The sequence below is a fragment of the Ischnura elegans genome, chromosome 1 (genome assembly GCF_921293095.1).
Source record: "Ischnura elegans chromosome 1, ioIscEleg1.1, whole genome shotgun sequence".
Taxonomy (NCBI): Eukaryota; Metazoa; Arthropoda; class Insecta; order Odonata; family Coenagrionidae; genus Ischnura; species Ischnura elegans.
The window spans coordinates 15927925-15949086 of record NC_060246.1 but is presented as its reverse complement, the minus strand read 5'-3'; the positions used below and the strand labels follow the sequence as shown (position 1 = coordinate 15949086).

Here is a 21162-nt window from a genome sequence, read left to right as displayed (position 1 = left end):
CACCTAGTCCTGTACGCCGCCATCACTGTCAACGCATGCGCAATGAGCGATCGCGAATGTTGCGAAGGTTACGGAATAGTAAATGGCAGAACATCTGCTTCTTAGAATCTTTTCGTGGTAAGTACTTTAATGCAGTTTTTTTGAGATCAAAATAAAATATTTCGTTTTTTTCTTTTCTATCACGACTCCATTGTGATTTCACAATTGTGACAAAGCCCCAATGTTGTGACAATCATGGGTGATGTGCTGTCGTAATAGGACTACATATATTTCGCACTTATAAATACGCACTTGGCCTTCAAATTTTGACGTGAATTTTGCCTTCAGCGTTGAAGTACCGACGTATTTATTCATATAATGCTTTTCTTCCGCGTTATTTGCTTATCGCTGTCGCCTATCTAGGCATTGTTATTTGTAGGACAATTGTTCAGTAATGATGAATTCCATCGTTATCTTATCATATTTTTTGTCTGACTGTATGTCTCGTTGAGAATTAGTATACTTTAATTCCATCACGTCTTTCTGATCATGCAATCTCTCATTTATTTATGTTTAGGTGATCTGGATGTAAATTCCAGTTCCTGTGAAAATGTTGTCCTTCCAGGAGGTGAGCAAAGATAGTGCTCCTGAGTCTTTGCTGGATTTGTGCTCTAAGTATGTTGTAAGTCATTTAGATACAATTTGCTTCGAGGATCCTGAATCCAAAGGTAGAAGACTGAAAGATGGTTTGACCCTGCCCAGTGAAATTTGTGAAAAACTGTTAGAGGTTTATCAGCAGACAGGCCATAGTTTGGAAGATAAATTCGTGAAAATTTTTGAAAATAAGCAAGCCACAAGGCTTAGGAGAGTTAGGTTACGGAATGCAAAAATTACAGACTATGGACTGTGTATCTTATTGCACCATAGGCTGATAGAACTAGATCTATGCAATTGCATCTTCATCACAAAGCGTTCTCTTGCGTTTATTAATGAATTTGGTGACAGTTTGTTGTCCTTAGTCATTGGACCTTCAGTTAATATCCTTCATGATACACTCCACCCTGATTCGCCTGAAGAAGTGGGCGAATCTTCATCGTCGCCTTTTTTCAAGAGGGGATACATAATTAAAGCGCCTAACCTCCGTCGGCTGGCAGTGAGAAATTTAAATACTCAAGTTGAAGTGTGGTTCTTTCGATTGCTGGTTCAATCCTTGCACAATTTAACTCATCTTGATTTGTCTGGGTGCTATGACTTAGATGACTTGTCATACCTATGTGAATTAAACAACCTAACTTCGTTAATATTGCACAATGTACGCCGACTACAGGAGACCATTGGTTCTATTTGCCTGCTGAAAAAATTGAGGTATGTAAGGAACAATTTGTGTTGTATTGTGGGTCATACAATTGTAATTTTAATTTTGTATCTTTTATCCTTCCAGGCATCTTGATATATCACAATCAAACGAGAAGCATGGAACGTTCATGAATGAAAACCAAACATTGGCCTTACTTGTGGAAAGTTTGCCCATGCTGTCTTCTCTGGACATATCTGGCACTAATCTGGCTGGGACTGGTGAGCCAATTTTATGTTTCAATGCAAGCCCAAACTTCCCCTCTCACAATCAGCACAGTGAAAATAATGCATCTTTGTGTTGATCTACTGCCTCATAATGGAATTAAATTTATGTTCAGTCTATTTGCATGATTTTATTCTGCCATTCCTAAGCAAAGGTTATTCCTAAGCAATGGACCTCAAAACTAATGACAAACATTTTGGTGATAAATGCCAGTTTTAACTGGTATTAAGTAGTTGATTAGTTAATTTACATTAAACATTTTCTATTTCTGAAAGTCATAGACTGGTAGTATATCTTTCCTTCATAAAAGCGTATGGGAGTAAGTATGTGGTAGTCGCTAAATTTCCTTGAGGTGCAGTCACCATTGTGAAAGTAATAAAGTTGTCAGACCTGGCTTTATTAATTCTATTGAAAAATTCTGGAGATCCATGCCAAAGGAGCAGATCAGTTTTAGGCAGTTTCATTTTTCACAAGCTGGTATTTGAGCTGGCATTTCAGATGAGAAGTTACTTCTCACCAGAGGACTCATGCTCAATACTTGAAAAAAAAGCTCTTATGGAAAATGAATTGACAATAAGGATTTATATATGTAAGTACAGCATATGTAAGAACAACTTTGAATCCAACTCCGGAAGATCAATCGCAATGTAGAAGAACAAAATTTCAACCATCTTCTGGGGTCTATAGCTGTTTCTTCCAGGAAATGCTGCATCAAATTCATTTTCCTCTCATGGTTCCCCTCCTCATACGAATTAGTAACGCTATCAAGAGAAGAGAGAGCATTGCCTGAGTTGGATTGAAGAGTTGTGCAGCACCTAACTGAGCCATATTAACAGGGGAACTGATATGTAATGTGCAACAATTATGTACTTCATTGATATGGAGCTTGGACAGAGCCTTCTGAGTTATAGCCTTACTGTTGTTGGAACTGTAAGGAACAATAAATGATTTATCCCAGGTAATTTCCAAGCCCATAAAAATCGAGAAGTTGGCTCTTCATTGTTTGGTTCAGAAATATTACGTTAGAGGTTTCTCATATCTGCAGCTAGAATTATTGTAGCTTGGTGCATATTATTATCAGTTTTTAAAAATCACCACTTGCAGTGCTGCCAGGCAACCATATTCACCTTTCAAAAGGAACAACACATAACTGAGCCAATAAGTCATGTAAACCACACATTTATCGCATGTGAGACGATTGTCAACTAAAATGGAACACTCCGATTTTTCTACCATCAACCACAGCATAAAATCAGAGCTGACAATTAAAGGAGAATCAGGTATTGGCAATTTTTGAATGCATTCACATCTAATGTACTAGCAGTCCCCTTTCGTATGACATCTTGATCTCACCCAGAACCTTTTCATCGTACCATTAAAAGAGATTTAAGCATCAATAGTAGGCCTAAGCTGGAAGCAAATTTTAATTGCCCTTTACTGTGGCTAATGGAACTCAGGCTGTTGGGAAACCCTTCTCTTCAACCCCATGGGGATGCCTCCCAATATCACCCAACCATTCGAAGCACCAGTGCAAGCAACTCAAGTCTATCAATAACCATGAGGGTATGTAAAAAAAAAAACAACTAACACATCACTACAAGTGATCTCCTGATTAGTGAAGTTATGATCAGAATGAATTATTCACTGCTACTATATACATTAGTGATGGTTACATCCCATTTTGAAAGCTGGAAAAAAACAATTTATGACTCTCAGTAGGAAAATCACTTTAAAAAACAGATGTAAGCCTGAGATCATGGGACTACATCCACTATGGTTAATGGCGAAAGTCACACAGGACAAGAATCTGTTGCCTATCAGCGCTGTTATGCAGCTATGTTATTTTTATGTGATTACAGTCACCAGAATGTAAGGTAAATATTTATAGATTTTAATTCTTTTATTGATTCTGAGTTTAAATTATTTCCACCGTATATCGTTTTTTATAAGTAATAAATCATTATTATTCCAGATTCAAACTTTTGTAACAAATTTATAGGACAATTTTTAATTTATGAACATAAAAAATATGCAAAATAACATCAATTTTTATAAATTGGCATTATTTGATAAAATACCATGATATTTCTGCTGGAAGGTTACCCCACTTAAGTAAAAGTGAAGAATGAGCTGTAAGGGTCCAATGGGTGCAGCAGCCTGCCCGGTTGTGGGAAAGATTTGAGGTGCCCATGTAAAGGTTGAGAGAAAGAAAATCTGATGAGCAAGTCCCCTCCTTCTTCGTTACTTCACTCCTTCCCCCCCCCCCCCCAACATTTGCAGAAAATATTCCACAAACTCTGGAGAAATGATCATTCACCCTGAAAAGGTCTCCAGTAATCGAGGGGAAATGTTGATGAGAATGACCACTGATGCCATATTTCCTTGAGCTCCAATTCTCAAAAGAGCTCAGAGGATATGCCAAAAAAAAAACTGTACATAATTCTTATATGTACATAGTTTGAATCGACATGGAGTCATTTTTCTTACTCTCAACATATGGTTTGACAGTTGAAGTAGTGTCCCTCCTCTCTCCAATGCAAGAGACAAAAACACCTACTGCGTTGGTTTGCCAGGATGGGGATTCCAAAATGGGGAGCAACACCAGCGTCTCCACCAGAACATCCTTCTGTGTGGTTTATGAGAATCTTACTTCTCTGCCAGGGACCATCTCAGACACACACACCACAACCTACGAAAAGAATCCTTTGCCAGGCTAATGGGACCTTGCTAAGGACACCTGGGTTAGATCCTGGGGTCCTTCTCAGAGCTGATGGGACCCTACTAAGGTTTTCAGGATATTATCTCAATCACATTTGCAAGTGCTCAAAACACTCTCTTGCTCACTGTAGGTCCCGAATTTCAAGGAGAACCGTTCAAAAAGAGCGTAGTCAATAATGAAAACAAACACAAGCATGGAGGAGGGCGAGCATCAGGTTTATGTATTTTGACCACAAGGTCTCTTTCACTGACAAGGGATGCCAAATAATATGGCCATTGGAGGGTTTTATTCGAATTTTGATCTATAGAAGCCGTAGAGCTCCATGCCCTTTACTCAGCATACTGTATTTAGAGTGAGAAATTCAATTTGTGTGGACTGGGATGTGATAAAAAATCCAGAGATACCAATCAAAGTGGTTAAATGGGTAAAATATATAGTGAAACTTATGATGCTTTTCTATATCAAACATTGTTCCATCCAGAGTTCCCTGGCATGTTAAAAATGTGAATAAAAAATTAGCCGATCTTAATGTATTTTTTGAGTCCATCCAAGACGTAGATCATAGTAAGGGGGTAATCAGTGCATCCTTTGAATTGTGTTCTGCAGGTGTGGCCGAGCATAGTCCTGCTCCGAAGACGCAGCCCAAGAATGGGTATGAAAACGTGGCACCTCAGACTGACATCCCTGGCCTTAGCTCTCGTGTGGACAACCCTCTCGACTTCCTAGGCCTCTATGCCACCCACCATGGTGCTTGCCATCGTCACGATATCCCAGCCAAGAAGGTAGCTACTTTTACGTTCATCTCATTGCTCATCAATGCTCTCTGGTGGAATTGGGAAACCACTTTAATAAATTCTTGTGGAATTTGGTCTGTATTTTGCTAAGTTGTGACATCAACCCATTTGAGGGTGTATGTGTGAAAAGCTCTCTTTGATAATTTGAGGAGAGAAATGGTTGAAAGCATACATTCATTGTTGGGAGGTGATGGAGGTGGCTCTGCCAGTCTCAAAAATAAAAATTCATGCACCTCTCTTTGGGACAGCTTTTTCTGTGGCCTCAATTATCTCAATAGTCTAAATAACAATTGTATTCTTTCCCTTTCTCAGCCTGTCTTTTTTCCCTACTTTTCATGGTATTGGCAGGAAATATATCATAAAAAATGGTTGCAATAGAGTTAGATAACTTGACCATATCATGAAGCGTCACCTTTTCTGTTTAGATTTCAGGTGATGCAAATGAGGACCAGATCCTAACTGCAGCTGCTGCCTATATTGACCGCCCTGAAGTTCTTCAGAAGGTCTTGAACGATTTGTATCATTTATTCCGTTATGAGACGTGCCAAAATGTTTGCCATGCCCTCACCGTTGTCTTAGAAGCTATGGATCGCCACATCCATGAGAAGCACATTCAGATATCTGGAAGGTAAGAAATTTTCCTTCACTCATTTTCTGTCATCGAATCTCCTTGATCACTTTTTATTTAAATGTTGTAATTATTATCCCGGAAAATAGAATGTGTGTTATCATTTAAGCAATGGTTGATGCTGAAACAAAAATCTTTTTGTGAGTACTGGCATGATAGTAGTAAATTAATCATATCTTTCTGCACTCTCATTTTCATTCTTTGATGATGTTTCACATCACTTGATTTTCAGCTATGGGGTTATGTCAACCTGTAAAAGTGGAAGGTCCTTACTTTATGAGATTGGGTCAACATCTTTATTCTTGGAACCAAAAGAAAATTCATTGAACATCACAAGTATACAAAATTCAGTGAATGTCAATTAAGAAATATGCCTTGGAACACATAGTTACAAAGTGTTTACCAGTGCATTTTCCTTGGAATGGGAAAAGAATTTCCTTATTTTTAATATCTGACATTAAATCCAAGTTTTTGAGGATATCAGTCAACTCAACAGTCATGTTGATAATGGAGACAACAATTATGACAGGCATGATTGAGGCAAAAAGTGGAGAATGACAATTCAAAATAAAATACTATACTCTTCAAACTCTCACCCAGGCTATCTAGTTTTTATAAATTTTTGTAATTGCTGTTTGTCATGAAGCTTGTTCTATGGTGTTGAGAGCACGTAGCAAGAATTTTTGTGATCGTGATCCGTGATGACAGTAGGAACCTCTCAATCTTAATATGTATGTTGCCTGCATACTTTTCTCTCTCTCATTTCTCAGTGCCACTCTGTTCTACATCGTGAAGGGTAAAGACAAGCACTCGTTTGCAATGAGAATGAAGAGGAAAATCATTTGCACACTGCTGAATGGCATGAGCACTCACCGAGATGATGACACCATGATGAGAAATGGCTGCTTAACCTTGTGTCAATTTAAAATCCCCCAGGATGTTGTAAGTACCCTTCTCGTATATTTTAATTTATTTTGTTTTTTCATTTATTGTTTTCAACATGTTAGCATGAAGCTTCTAGTGAGCTGCTGCTCTCAATGAAAGAGATTTATAAATGGAGGGTTTCTCAAAGGGTGAATTCAAAATTAGTTTTTAAATTACTGAGTGTTTCGTGTTCATGTAGTAATCTTGGCCAGAGGCTGCAAGAGGTGCTACTTGAATCCTTGAACTACTTACTTGTAAGTTCTGTGATAATTTTTGTGGCTAAGTTACCTATGATAGCCCTTGTAGCTCTTCTGTAAAATATGTACTACTTTTTACTCAAGCTATGTTTTATCAAAGAGGCTGAGAATAGGGGGGGGGGGACGGTTTTTTGCTTTCAGTGATGCCTGACCTGTAATTCAAAATCTCTTTAATATTATTTATCTTTAATGACATGCTGTGGGAAGCTGAAATGTCTTAAACTCACCAATGTTCACTGGTTCCCTATTTGTTTCAAAGCTGATATTTGCATTGTTATAACTGCAAGCTTTCGTATATGTGCCTGTTTTCTGAGCCTCAATTAATGATGGGGAATGGTTTAAAATTCATAGGAAGCAGCTGAAAATTGGTGTCTGGCTGGAAAAGTGTCTTGATTGATTGCATTTCTCATTGGGGCTAATCTCTTGGGAAAAGAAGGCTTCTAGTCCTGTGGGTCAATTGTGCCAGCCACCAGTAATGTGGTCTCCTATAGAGTCCAATGTCCTTGTTAAAGGCTTATTGCTTCACATTTTCTAACTTTCGTGGGCTCAAGGAATGGCAAGCCCAGGTCCTAAAAAATCATTTGAAAAGCTCTTCTTCACATAGTTGAATACATGTAATTGGACATCCATCATGCACTAGGCATCGGGCCTGATTGGTTAAATAGAATTCCTCGTGGGGGGACTCCTTCAAGGAATATTATCGTTTGCTCAAGTAATTGTTGATAGTTCTCTATGGACACATTCTCAATCACTTTTTCAAATATATTATGGCAGTATGTACTCATACAATGTATGCAGTACTGGCCTCAATGACTCTTTCCCCTGAAGCCATTCCATTATTTATTGCCCTCATTATTACCAAAGATGTGTAGCCTGTGCGCTTGTCTCCACTCAATTGACGTATTGTCTCAATGACAGGTTAACAATGTATGTACACATGAGCATCAGTGTGTAAATTGGATGCAAATAAAATCTGTAATGGTGAGATTCTTGGATTTAACAATAATAATCATATCACCAGGGAAAAAATTTTACCATTCTAAAACTTTTTAATTTAGATTATTTCTAGGGTTGGGATGCTCAAATAGTCGAATTGCCAAATGCCTCAAATGAGCTTTTACACTAATGGATATTCGATGATACATACAAAGTTATCAATTATACGATTTACGAATACACAGCACAGATCATCTGTGATTCTCTTTAAATCCGATTCTGTTTAAATCCTCATGAAGGTTTGCACATTTCGTTGGTTCAATTTTTTAATTTTATTTTTACAAAAACCTATCGTTGAAAGTGAGCATTAAAATATGTAAAATGCTTATGCCTCCATGAGGACAACACTAAGAAGGATGTATATGTACGCTCAAATGCAGGCATGATTGGCTATTCCTCCTCTGACTCCGTTGCGTGATGAAATTGACGTTTTACGTAATCCAATTATGAAGTAATTCTCAATTTTTTATTTAGTTTAAGTTGTTTCATAAACGCAGTGAAGCATTACTAATAATTAGAGGAAAGTGAAAGAGGTTTTATTTTTTGCTAAAATTTGTTTGAAAACTGTTTGTGATATCGGTGTTATAGAAAATCTTGGCGGTGTTATCATAATGTTACAATTTTTGCACATTTCTAGGTGTGTTATTATTTTTTGGTACACATATTGTGAATGCTTATACTTTTATTAAGCATTTTGCATAGCATTTAATACAATTTTGACTGTACAAAATTTCTGATAAAACCTAATTAAGGAAATGGTTCAAGTTGAATTAATATCATAGAGTGAGCAAGCGTCGTCTTGTCTGAAAGTGGCCTGAATCTCACAGCACCGTGACGTAACCGGCAGCCAGCGAAAAGTCATTTCATCTGGAAGCTGCTTCAATGTAGCACTTTGTGTATTTCACACCGAAGATAAGGCCAGATTGAAATGGGTGGCATAGTGACCATGACGACAGTCGACGGTGCCGTGCCGTCAACGATGAGATATGACTTGTTTGAAGACATCCATGGAGACCTATGGTTGTTTGAAAGCATGGCGCCGTGCCGTGTCATCTAACCAAATTTGACCATTAATTAGCTCATGAATTCCAGATATTTTAACTGGGAAAATATATATTTTTTTTTTGAAATTATGAAAAAAAAAGGCTGGCTTGTGTTCTTTGTCTTTTGTAGCTAATGTAATTACAATATGACTGTAATAATGTTGTGTCCTCATCTGTGGAACTGTCAAAAAATTTTCCCTCTTACTCAACCTTTGCATTTTGTCTTTCGTTCACAGCTCTTTGACTACAAGCGCCTCATCCTCATTTTACTGCACATTGTCTGGGAAATGGAGCAAGAGGGGTTTGTTCAACGCATTGGAATTTATCTTCTCAATTCACTGGCTTGCCAAGTTGATGGCTACCAAAAGCAGTTGCTGGGCGACCTGGGTGCTATTAAAGTAAGTTATCTATTATTGCATCCTCATGTCAAAGTTTTATTCTTATTGCTCAAGCAAATGAATATTTCCTTTTGCAGCCTTATTCCCTTAGAGTTCCTTGCTTGAATCATTTGCAATTGCTTCTGGTACAGGATAATCATCAATGAACATTACAGATACAACTCAGGAAAGTGGCACCATTTGTCAGAATCTGCTTCAACCAAACGGAGATAGTTACTCAGATTTTATACACATTATTGAATAGTTACGGGATGTTTGAACCTCCCTCAGCCCAGGTTTGAACCTCCCATAACTCAGTTTATCTATATGAACAAAAATAATCAAAATAGGATAGTTATTCGTATCATTTTTCTGGACTCATTACGCAATTACTAATCAATTTCCAACTCTTGGTAGTAGTTAGGGATCTTTCAATCTCCCCATGAAAAAATTGGAATGAAATATTCAAAAGTGAATTCTGTAAAATTGCCATGGGGATCAGGTAACCTGGAAAGTGTAGTGGTCTGTGCTGTGGCCTGGAAAACCAAAGATCCATGGTTTGATTCCCGATGAAAGGTCTGATTGATTTTTGTCGAAGAAGATTGTCCATAAAAAAAAGGAATCATTTGTCATTCATAAAAGTGTTCAGAATTCAACATATTTCAAATGGAAATTGCATTATATTTCAAACTCAACTCACTTTTTTACTCATCAGTGGACACACAAGCTAATTACAGTTGGCCCTCATTTAACAATATTAATCTGTTTCAGAGGACCAATTTTAAAGTGAATTCCTCTGTATGTTCATTAAAGTTAGAGTTGTAAAAGTTATTTCATCGTAATCATGCTGTAAATGGAGGTCCTATTTATTTGGAATTACATAATCTTTTCTGTACCCTTCTGCATGGATTTTAATTAACATTGTCTCGTTGCACTCAACAGAAGATGCTTGACCTGATTGAGGATAGACTGGAGAGGAAAATCTGTGATGATGTTCTGGAAGTGGCGTGGTCGACCATGTGGAATGTGACGGATGAAACGGCCATCAACTGCGAGCGCTTTCTGGATGGTCGAGGGATGGACTTCTTCCTTGGTTGCCTCAGCGTGAGTCTAAATCAATGTCATGTGGTTGCATAAATATGTCTTTTTCTAGGCCTACGTATAGGTAAGGTAAAATCATTTGTGTAGCAATTTTACTGAAAAACTAAACTCTTCAAAAGGCTCTTTCTTTGTGATTTTTTTGGGAATGGTAAACATACCAATTTATCCCAGGAACTGCACCACTTACGCTGCCAAGCTATCTTCCTTCTCTGTGGAGTTTGTTTGGCTTTAGGGGACAAACTCGGTGGAGGAAGAGGATACCTAGGCTAGCGTAAGTGATTGAGCACTGGGTGCTAATGTTTGAATTCCAATGAAGGCAAATTATCTTTCTCCTCTGGTATTTTCAAGCTTCACACTTGCAGATAACTGTACAAAGTTACACTGCTGACTAGTCTGTGGTTATTTCCTTGGATAATGGCAGTAGATATTTTGGTTTCATACTCATTCAGGAGGCCTTGAGTGATTCTAAGCACGCACTAGATCTTCTGAATCTCTCTCCCTCTCCTCACTGTGCAAGGTAGAATGTGCAAGGTGTCTTGTGTCTGTATGGTTGCTAGGTGTTTTTATGGTGTCCTATAACAAAAAATAACGTGTCCAATCATAATTGCAGACATTCCCTCAAAAAGAAGAGCTGCTGAGGAATATGATGGGGCTTCTGGGAAATGTTGCTGAAGTGAAAAACTTAAGGTCACGCTTAATGACTAGTCACTTTGTGTCTGTGTTTTCTGATCTGCTGGATTCTTGCAGTGATGGAATAGAGGTTAGTAATTTACATGTATGCTTTTTACATTTTTCTACCAAGTCTTCATGTATTATTGCTTTTTCATACATAAAGTAAGGGAAATGGACAAGAATTCAGGGCAAAGTCAGGGAAATTGAAAATGAAAGTTTCTATGAACCCTGTTTGAACATGATTCCGAATTAATTTCAAAATTTGGATGTGTCAGAGTGGTTCTATATTTTTCAAAAGTACTTTGCAAGCGGGAATTCTTATTTTACAGAAACAAAAGAATCATTATGATCACAACATGCTTGCTTCCAATTCTTGCAAGCAGTCTTTCAAAATCAGAGGATTCTCCAAAACCTTTGTTTACTCTCTCTTACTGCCTTTTACTGATCTTCCTGACACCCAAATTACGCATCCCAAACCCCCCTCCACTAGCATTTCCACCCCTCCCTTCGGTGACGGAGCTTGAGTGTGTCGTAAAGAAACACCCCACCCCGAACGTAGTCTCAGGCAAGGCTGAAGGCCTTTTACCCACCCCCTCTTCCTCCTGCACTCTCCACCTCTCTTTATCCTGCCCCCACTTCCTCCACCAGGAAATACCCATCCCACTCTTACTAACCCTCCCGGCAACAGGAACATGTTTCAACTAAAGAGAGGCTGGAAAAGTATTTTCCATTATCGGGGAAACGAAAAGGAAAACTTTATTATCCACATTCATTTCATTGTCTACGACACGTGTTTTGTCATTCCTTGATATATTTTTCGTCTACCCTAGCTCATGTGAGACTTGGTAGATTAGCATTCCCTTCTACTCTGTTCACCCAAAGACATGGCTGGGCTACCTGTCTCACTAATCCCATAATTGACACTAGTCATTCTTGCCAAATTAGGAAGCATATTGGGGAAAACTAAACGAAACACCAACCTTTTAAAATTAATTATTTTATATCCATGGATTAAACAATTAGGGATCTACTTAACATTTGTAAATATTGAGCCAAAATAGGATGTCAATCTGAAATTATGAGCCTATTTTTTTGGTTTTATTAAACTACTACGTACAAAAATGATAAACAAACTTAAATTATGCAATGAAATGTCGTGTTTTGGGCTCATTATTTTATAAATATCGAGAATGTTTGTAATTTTGCAATGTTGGTTTACTTTCGTGAATTCTTGAAAATGATGTCTCAATACGTAGGGCCATCTTCAGTTTTCGGGTTTCATTCTTCACCGTATTTAAAATGATGCTATGTAACGTTGATATAGAAAAAAGATTTTTATAGTTTTAGCACTAGAAATAGACAAAGCGCCACAAAGGGAAATAAGTAGTTGTGCGGAAGGGAGAAAAACCTAATTAATGATAGAATTAAATTCGTCTAGGCACTTCATCTACCTCTCTGCTAATGATTCAATTGAAGACTTTTCGATTGTAATTATGGCCGTTGATACCTACGGGGTAAGAGGTGCTGGGTTTATAAAATTGTCTCTCTTCTTCTCCGCAGGCTTTTCATTCGAAATTATTTAATAGCTTTGTCCTTTCCAAGATGCTATTTATGTGCGATTACAGCGTGACTAATTTTTAGTGCTAAAACTAAGAAAATCTTTTTTCTATATCAATGATACTTGGCATAATTTTCAATACGATGGAGATAGAAACACGAAAACTAAATGAGGTTAAGGTACACATTTTTGGGTATAATTTTTGGGAATTCACGCAAGTTAACCAATACTTCACCTAAATATGATGAGAAATGAGAACAAGTATGTTTTAGGAAAAAAATGAATGTGGATAATAATGTTTCTCTCTTAATTTCCCCTGTAATGGAAGATGCCTCTCCAGCCTTTCTCTGATAGAAACCTTGTTCCTGTCAGCATAAATGAAGAGAGACTTATTATATAAACATGGCACTTCACACCCGGTATGAATAGCCTTGATGTCGAGTAAAAAGTCTTCCATTTTAACGTCCGCAAAGATGATGGAGCACGGCATGCGGATGGAGAGCTCGAAAAGAATTTACGTCAAATGTTCGCCGGTAGAAAATCATATTGTATGCAATTTAAGATTGTCACTGAATCATAATGAAAATAGCTAATTAAAAAGATCGTACACACACTTGACAATATGGAGGCAGCTACAAATTTTAACCTACGTAGGTTATTTTGGAAACAGGCTACGACTCTTGTTCTTTTTTGTCACTGAGCGATAGAGGGCGACATAAATGATGGTTAAGCCATTAAAATTTTGTAGGCATTGGATACAAATATCATCTTACGCGTAGATAATATGTAGTTGCTATTCGCTACTTGCCTCAAATTTCTAAGATTAAATTCATATGCAAAAATTTTAAATTCGTTATTTGATTATATTTTTTAAAATGGACGGGAATTTCTTTAGGGCTAAGATCGTTGATATTTCTCTTTAAAGGATAGGCAGTTTAGGATAGTATGATTTTTTAACAATCTTTCACAGCATAAAATCAAAAACAAAAAGCATTAATAAATTTCTAGCGTAAATAACCACCAAAAATGTATAAGCAAAAAACCACTAAAGACAAATAAGGGTGGCGGGAACAAAAGCAAACATTTTTTCTGTTATTAAAAAGGTTCAAAATTACGAAACTCAATATTACGAAGTGCTAATTTTCCGGTCTTGCTGGCTTCGTATAATTGAGAATTTAGAGATTTATGGCCAATTACATGCATGTCACTGATATATATACACTTAAAGGTAGCAATGGTTTATTTATTTCTGTAAGGGATCATATTTCTAATTAAATTCCCTTAAGTTGTGATGTAGATGTAGTGGAAAATGCAAATGTATTTCTCAGAATTCTATTCTTTTATCAAAAAGTTGGGATTGAGGTCTTGCAGTATTCCCCAGCGTTCTACATTCCAGGCCCAATGTATGGTATGCCTTGATTTTTTACAAGTGCCCTGTTGGCTTAAACCACAATTCGAGTTGAGTGTGATGGCAGCTGTCATTGCCCACTCATCACCCTTTTTACTGGAATGGTCTTGATTGCGTGGAAATAAAACGACATCCAGCATTTCAGTTTGTCTATGCCAATGCTGGGAATTCTCCGTGGCAAGGCCCCTTTCGCTGTGCAATCCCTCTTCTCTCCTTCTCTTCTAATGTCCTAATGAGCATTTGTGTGTGTGTGTGTGTGTGTGTTACAGGTAAGCTACAATGCAGCGGGCGTGCTCTCTCACATGGCGTCTGATGGCCCTGATGTCTGGACCATCACGAGCCCTCGACGGGAGGATGTGCTTCGAAGGATGGTGTCGGCCATCGAGAGGTGGGACCTCACCACCGAACGCAATATCAATTATCGGTAAGGACATTTCGGATATTTGGACATGATATGATCGCATTGATAACAATAATTTCTAAGATTTCTGAAAGATTTCTAAGAATCAATGAAAAAGTGACCTAATTCAATCACTGTATAGTTTTTCCATGATTAAACTTATAATTTGCTTTGGGTACAATGCAATCCACTATAATGAAATTATTTCCCATTCAGGCATTATCGCTTTTTGTTTAGTTGGGTGGAGTCTTAGGTCTAGTGATATTGTATTTAATTCATTTAGGTTTATCAATGAATAAATTCTTCATTTGTTTAATAGCTCTTTTGTGCATAAGTTTTCTCAAATCTGAAAAATTATGGCCAACGTGGTAATGGTCACGAATATTTGAGAATGCCTCCAAATGCATTGTTATCTCTGCATTATGTGCAATTACACATATGACGAGTGTTCATCAATTCCTATCTAGCGATTCGATCGATGGATTTTTCTTCCTCATAGGAAAACCCACTAAAATCGCTGGCACATTAATTGCGTACGCTTGGTTTTGCTAATAGTAGGACCCGCCCACCTTTGTGACGGTGCAGGATTCCTCGTCCCTTTCCTTCCTTCCCTATCCCCTCCCAGGAGGCATCGTCGGGCTCCTATCGCGGCGGTGCCTCCTTCCTTGTTCCTTCCTGTCCTTCCCCTCCTACAGGCAGAGGAAAAAAGCTAGCGCTTAGAATCCTGCCCCTGGAGTGTGACCCGCAAGCCCGCCCCAGGTGTCTTGTTTCCACTGTTCATCAATTCCTACTTTAGAGCATTAAAATTTCAACTGTGCTGAGAGGGATGTTATACTTATATAGCTGATATAAAGTGGAACTTTGTTAGTACTTTCCTCCTTAGCATGGTGATTTCTTTTGCTTGCGTTACCTTCAAAATAAGGTAAAACTATTTCGTTAGTATGCTTTAAATAGTAGTGCTTTCCTGGGTAGTACGCTCAATTATTTGCCATAATGCAATCTGCTAGTCGTTTCCTAGTATCTTCAGTATGTGTAAACCTCGGAATTCATTAGTTATTTTATTATTATCAGCTATATACCTTCCTACATTCATCCCACATCTCTTTCTCTATGACTGTATACATCCAAATGCAAGGAGTATATGCGTCATTGCTTGATAAGTGTTGCAGGAGCAGACGATGCTTTGGATCTCCATGCAAAACTAAACACAAAAATACTTTATCTTGGTACAAGAAATAGAAAGCAGACTACATTGGACAAATTTTTTAAGAGATGAGAGAAACTGTAGAATATAAAAATCTGCTTATAATAATCTTGTCTTATTAATCGTCATATCAATTACAATGTATCAATCAATATACCGTTTATGTCTGAATATAGTCCCCCCTTTTTTTCCAACAATGCCTGTGGTAAAAGTAAAGGGGGGACTATATTCAAACGCATTTTTTTAACTTTTCCCAAAACTGAAGCCTCAAAATTAGGGGGGGGGGGGACTGTATTAGGAGAAATATGGTAATCATCGATATGGTTTTATTCTGAGAACAAATGTGTATGGCTGTCGCCGGGATTTATGGTAAAGAAAATCGAGAAGCCCAATTTTTATGATTTTTTTTAAACAACCAATTGATATACTCAGGGTTATCATCATATTCTAGGAGTAATCTGTGAGGAAGAGGAAATGACTTAGCTTAACTTCCCCTCTTGATACGTATTCAACAAATCATGGGAGAATGACGACGTTTTTATGTAATTGCCTCTGGGAAATCTATGAAGACATTGTGATTTTCATTCGCATGGTTTTGTTTTAGCAGTTTAGTGCTAATTTTCTTGATTTTAAATGTGAAAAGAGTTCAGGAAGGTGATCCTACAAGAACTTCGGAAAGTAATTGTTATCATGACGACCTTTCCACGGATTTCAATTACTCCAATTTCTATTATTGACTTCCTTGGTTAGCACATTGTCCTGGGTAGCACGTTTATTTTTGTTTGTTCCCTACAGAAACACATTAAAGAAGCTCTACTGTAGTTTGTTATAATTTGTAGACTAATAAAGTTATGAAGTAGATCTTAGGTTTTATTCACTGAGTTTTCTGGTTTATTTGATTCTTGAGTGACATTATTTTCATTTAATCCTTGTGGTTGTTAGCTGAAACTTTCCATATATTCAGAAAATAAAAAGTCCATTCATAAAATTATTTTTTTATGATTTTGGCCATGTCTTTTGTAGTTCTTATTTTCTATTTGCTTTCCAGTAAATATCATTTATTACTTTATTTTCACTTGCAGGTCATTTGAGCCAATAATGTATCTGGTGCAGGTGTATCATACTCCTGAGTGCCAACACTGGGCAGTGTGGGCTCTGGCCAATTTAACACGAGTTTACCGTGAGTATATTGTTGGTGAAATGTTGACCCTCTGTGTGAGTGAATAGTTTGCCTGGATATTTAAGTCTTTGTGAATGCGAGGACCCCCAGGATCTTGATCCAACAGTATTTTTGGTGAAATATTTTTCCCACCGAAGGCCAACTTCCCATTTTTGGGTTGCTAATAATATACTGGAGCCTGTACATAACGAAGATGTTCGGGCCAGAAGTTTACTCCATTATAACTGAACTTCTTGTGTGTGGGTTTGCATTAGTGAACTTTGAAGCAGGCTTACTGCAGTAACATCACTGGAATTATTTTATAACCTCGCAGAGGTAAAGAAAAAATCTCTGAAACGCTTTAGACAATGTTCTACCTTATAAGTGGACCAAAAAATCCGTCACCTTTCTCCATTTCGAAGCCTGTGGGCTCCGCCAACTTCCAAATAATTCCTCACCCTAAATGCTCAAGTGAACGTGCCAATTCAAATATCTTTCATGCAGTTAAGATAGTAAACTGGGAAGGGGTTATTTTGTGATCTCGTATTCATGCATTCTTGAAATTTGACTGTTTTCATTTGGAAATTTTCACCATATTTATGTGCAGAATGTGCATTGGATAATATCTCCAATGCACATTACGTTATTATATCATTAGGGACAAGCCACCCATTGGAGAGATGAGGATTGTAGTCTTTCTGCTTGGGAAAGACTTCCGTACAATTACTGTCGAAGTTCTGTACCTTTTTTTTGAGGTTTTAACAGTTTATAAAGATCGGAACAGCTTTGTTTGAATAAAAATTGTAATTTTTAAGTCACTAAAGATGTCAAATGCAGCAAAAAAATTCGTTAATTTAAAGTGCTCTTTCTAAAAATGGTCTGAAAATAATTTTTAAGAAAAGAGCTAAAGAAGAGAAGTAATATGAAATATGATGAGAGATTTTTGGAATGATATTTTTAAACAATTATAATGGCTATTAACTAAATCAACATTCCTATTTGGAATGGTATAATGGTGTACTGTTGTCAACATTAATTATTCCATTTATACTCATTTTTCAGTGGCCGTAGTTCATTTTTAATAATTTTATTCTGTGAAATTGATATAAGGAGGCTATGTGCTTGAAAAATTATTTTCATTGCATCATTTAAGACAGGTGATATAAAGATACAGTAGGAGGTTGTTAATCTGGATTTCTGACTTACAGAATATCTAGTTAATGGAAGATTTGCTAGAACTGCCAACTTGATGTTTTTTATCACTTCGGCAAAATGATGGCCTCGAGAGCCGTTAAATAGCCTTCTGTGTATGCATTTTTGCTTCCAATATCATGTGAAAAAGATAATCTTATTTCTAGTGGAGAGATCGCATTTCAAATCGATCGGAAAAGCAGCATGCATTGCCTTTTCTGCGGGCTTACCCCACCTCTCCATGAATGTTTAAATGAAACGTGGTTGGACCTTGAATAACTGTAAGCTTTACTCTTCAAAGTGAAAAGCCTTTATCTTTAATAGAATTGGAATTAATGTGAAAATTTGTGAAAATCTCTGGAGTTTGACAAATTTGTCAGTGTGATGCTGTTGGATTCAACCAACTAGGAATTCCTGCCGAATTTTTGTATTTTTCCATGTTCATCTATTTTCCTGTGAACATGCAGGGATTTTTTTCCTAGTATGATATTAATAATTGTGGGCTGTGATTCAGTGGTCAAAACTTCAATTGTCATTCTCTTTCAGTATAAAATAGCAGCATATTAACATCCTGTGATCAACAACGTTTCAAATAGCCATCCACATGTCCTTTCATGGGATCAGTGATATCTGCATTACAATGTTACCTGATGTTTCTCCGCAGTGAAAGAATATTCTTGCTCTCCAATCGAAGAAATTTTGGGGAAACACATCCTCCGTTCTTTCACAGTTCCTCTGAGGAAACTGATCTTGAAATACGTAGAAAGGATCTTGAGGAAATGTTGGGCCTCCTCCTTTGAAAAGGGAATTTATAAATAAAAAAATAAGGGAATAGGAGAAGGTTACTATTGGGCTAACAATGGACTGCCCACCGGGAGTAGAGTTAAAAAGGAAAAGTGTTGGAAAAACATTCCCTGAAAACCATCATAGCACCTGCCCTTAGAATTACTCAGTCTTCAGGTAATCATTGAAGTCAAATTCAGGAAGTGAAAGATAAGGAAGTGATTGGTGATTTAGGAATGACTTAGTATAATTAGATAAATTCTATACAAAAACTTGAAAAGTACTGCCGATGATAATCATCATGGTGTTGGGATAATCATTCCCATTAACCGGCATGAAAAAAGTTCAAATCAGCTTAAAAATTCTTGCAGAAATATATTGAATGCAAAGACATTTTATCCGGATCTGATTGTAGTTTTATTTTGTAGGTTGTAATTAATATTTTATTTAACAAAGATGGCACACAAAGAATGTATTTTTAAATGTAAATTTCATACTCAACTATAATTGTGTTGATGAAATCTTTATTGCTTTGTGCTTTAACGTTCACGTTTCTGAGTGAGAAAGTGACCGCATGTAGCCAAAAATGGGGAGACAGTCTTGCTATTCATTGAATTGGTGTTTTTGGTAAACCTTCATTTCATTATACTGAAGTATTTTTATATTCATTTCAATTTTTGTGTTAAAATTAGTCAAATATAATAATTATGACCCTTAATTGGTTGAATGATAGCTAAGCCTATTCTATGTCCGCAGCAACAAAGTACTGCTCTCTGGTGGAGGCCGAGGGAGGCTTGACACTGCTCGAAGAGGTCATCTCCCATAGTGAGCCGTACCCTCGGATCAAGGAGCTGGCTGCCATGGTGATTGAGCACTGCCAGCAGTACAACCGGCAGTCTCAGGCCAGCAAAGGGCCCAGCGGTAGCGTGGGCAAGGATAGCCGGGGAAGTGGCGGGGCAGCCCCTGGATCTCGTTACCTCGAGCCACCCTTGGAGGGTTAGAAATTTGCCAGAGGTGCAACGCAAACCCAGTCGGGAAGGAAAAGTTCATTGTGTGTTTACCTATTCTGAATGGACATTATTGTATGGCGTAGCTGTGTGTGTGTGTGTGTGTGTGTGTGTGTTTGTGTTCGAGTGAGCGAAGTTCTCCCAGCTGGAAAAAAATGAAAGGCCAACATGGTTCTTGAAATTCACCTGTATATATCTCCCCATATTATTTTTTTTTGTCTATTGTGTGGCAGAATCGGAGGCCATAATTTGTGATTCTTTATTATTTTATTATAGTTTACAGACTTATAAAGCTTTAAAGAGAGTTTTGTATAGATTTCCTAGTACTCTAACATACTCCTTCAAAGATGACTGTGTGAACACAAAGTTGTGTGTTTATTAGATGACGAGATTGGAGAGGATAGGTGGAGAGCAGTGAGCTGCTATTGGAATGCAGTCTTTTTGCTAGCCTTTGCTCCCACCCATCTGCCTTCTCTTGACGGGAATGTGGAGTCGGAAATGGGAATGAGCAATCTTCTTTGATGTGTAAACATTCTCCAGTGCTACTCGCTCTTCTCAATCGATTTACGCAAATAACGAACATATTTATAAGGCAGTTTATTGCCTGAAATGTACATAACTTAACTATGAACTAAAAAAAACTGTTGGTTTGATGTGTAAATTTTCAGTAATGCTGGTTTGAATTAATGGTAGTGTAGTCATGTTACTTGTTGCCGCCTATAACATGTGCTGTTATTGTAGAATAACAGACCTATAATTGCTATGCTACCTTCTGTAAATGTGTAAAATAATAAGAAAAAACTAAGTATAAGATTTAGATCCCCGTAATCCAGTGATTGGGGTTTTTCTTCAAATTACTGTCTATATAATGTATTATAATTGCAAATTATATAAATCTAAAAGTCTAAATTGTGTTTGTTTAAACAGGTTAAACCCTATTGGTGGTGTCTATCCCTGGTTCACAAGATGATGTAAAGCCAATTATCTACATGGTGAATGGCTATTTATTGAATTCAAACTAATTTAAGCTCAAGCTGCACATCATCACATGGTAAATTATGTCTTTATTAATCCTTTCTTAATAATAATTTTCTTTAAAGTTTAGTAATGAAGTCCTCAAAATGAAAAATCCAATTGGAAAGTGTAACATTTGCCTGTAGGTTTTGTATTCATTATCATGCATTTCTGGGAAGGCTATTGGGACCAGTCATTTCAACTTCACGATTTCATGGCTTTCATTTGCAACATGAGAGACTTTTGGACATTCCTTTGCAACAGAGGTCTTAAACAAATGCCTGAGAACATCCTTTTTCCATCCATCCCAACCAGATTCAATGGATGTGATCAGCTGGAAGATGGCAAAAAGCATAGTTGGCCACAGTG

The 21162-nt window shown here is 37.3% G+C and overlaps 2 protein-coding genes across 5 annotated transcripts in view; one reads left to right on the top strand and one right to left on the bottom strand.

Moving 5' to 3' along the window:
• The window catches only part of LOC124156193 (TBC1 domain family member 13), a 43222-nt gene extending 43129 nt beyond the window's left edge, over positions 1–93 (bottom strand). For both annotated transcript variants that reach the window (XM_046530578.1, XM_046530587.1), the window contains exon 1: positions 4–93. In XM_046530578.1, coding sequence (XP_046386534.1) covers positions 4–23 — 20 coding nt within the window. In that variant the 5' untranslated portion in view covers positions 24–93. The remainder of the gene's footprint in view (positions 1–3) is intronic.
• Positions 33–20688, top strand: LOC124156173 (protein zer-1 homolog). Of its 3 annotated transcripts, none has more exons than XM_046530550.1 (12): positions 33–117; positions 557–1344; positions 1421–1554; positions 4884–5059; positions 5497–5699; positions 6470–6641; positions 9156–9317; positions 10239–10400; positions 11008–11157; positions 14305–14459; positions 16722–16819; positions 19529–20688. In XM_046530550.1, the coding sequence occupies exons 2-12, from the start codon at positions 590–592 to the stop codon at positions 19771–19773; spliced, it is 2412 nt and encodes an 803-aa protein (XP_046386506.1). In that variant the 5' UTR covers positions 33–117; positions 557–589; the 3' UTR covers positions 19774–20688. The 3 variants fall into 3 exon arrangements, with proteins under 3 accessions (XP_046386506.1, XP_046386522.1, XP_046386515.1); XM_046530566.1 differs by lacking the exon at positions 33–117 and adding an exon at positions 238–430; XM_046530559.1 differs by lacking the exon at positions 33–117 and having other exon boundaries at positions 238–1344.
• Positions 20689–21162: the final 474 nt, after the last annotated feature.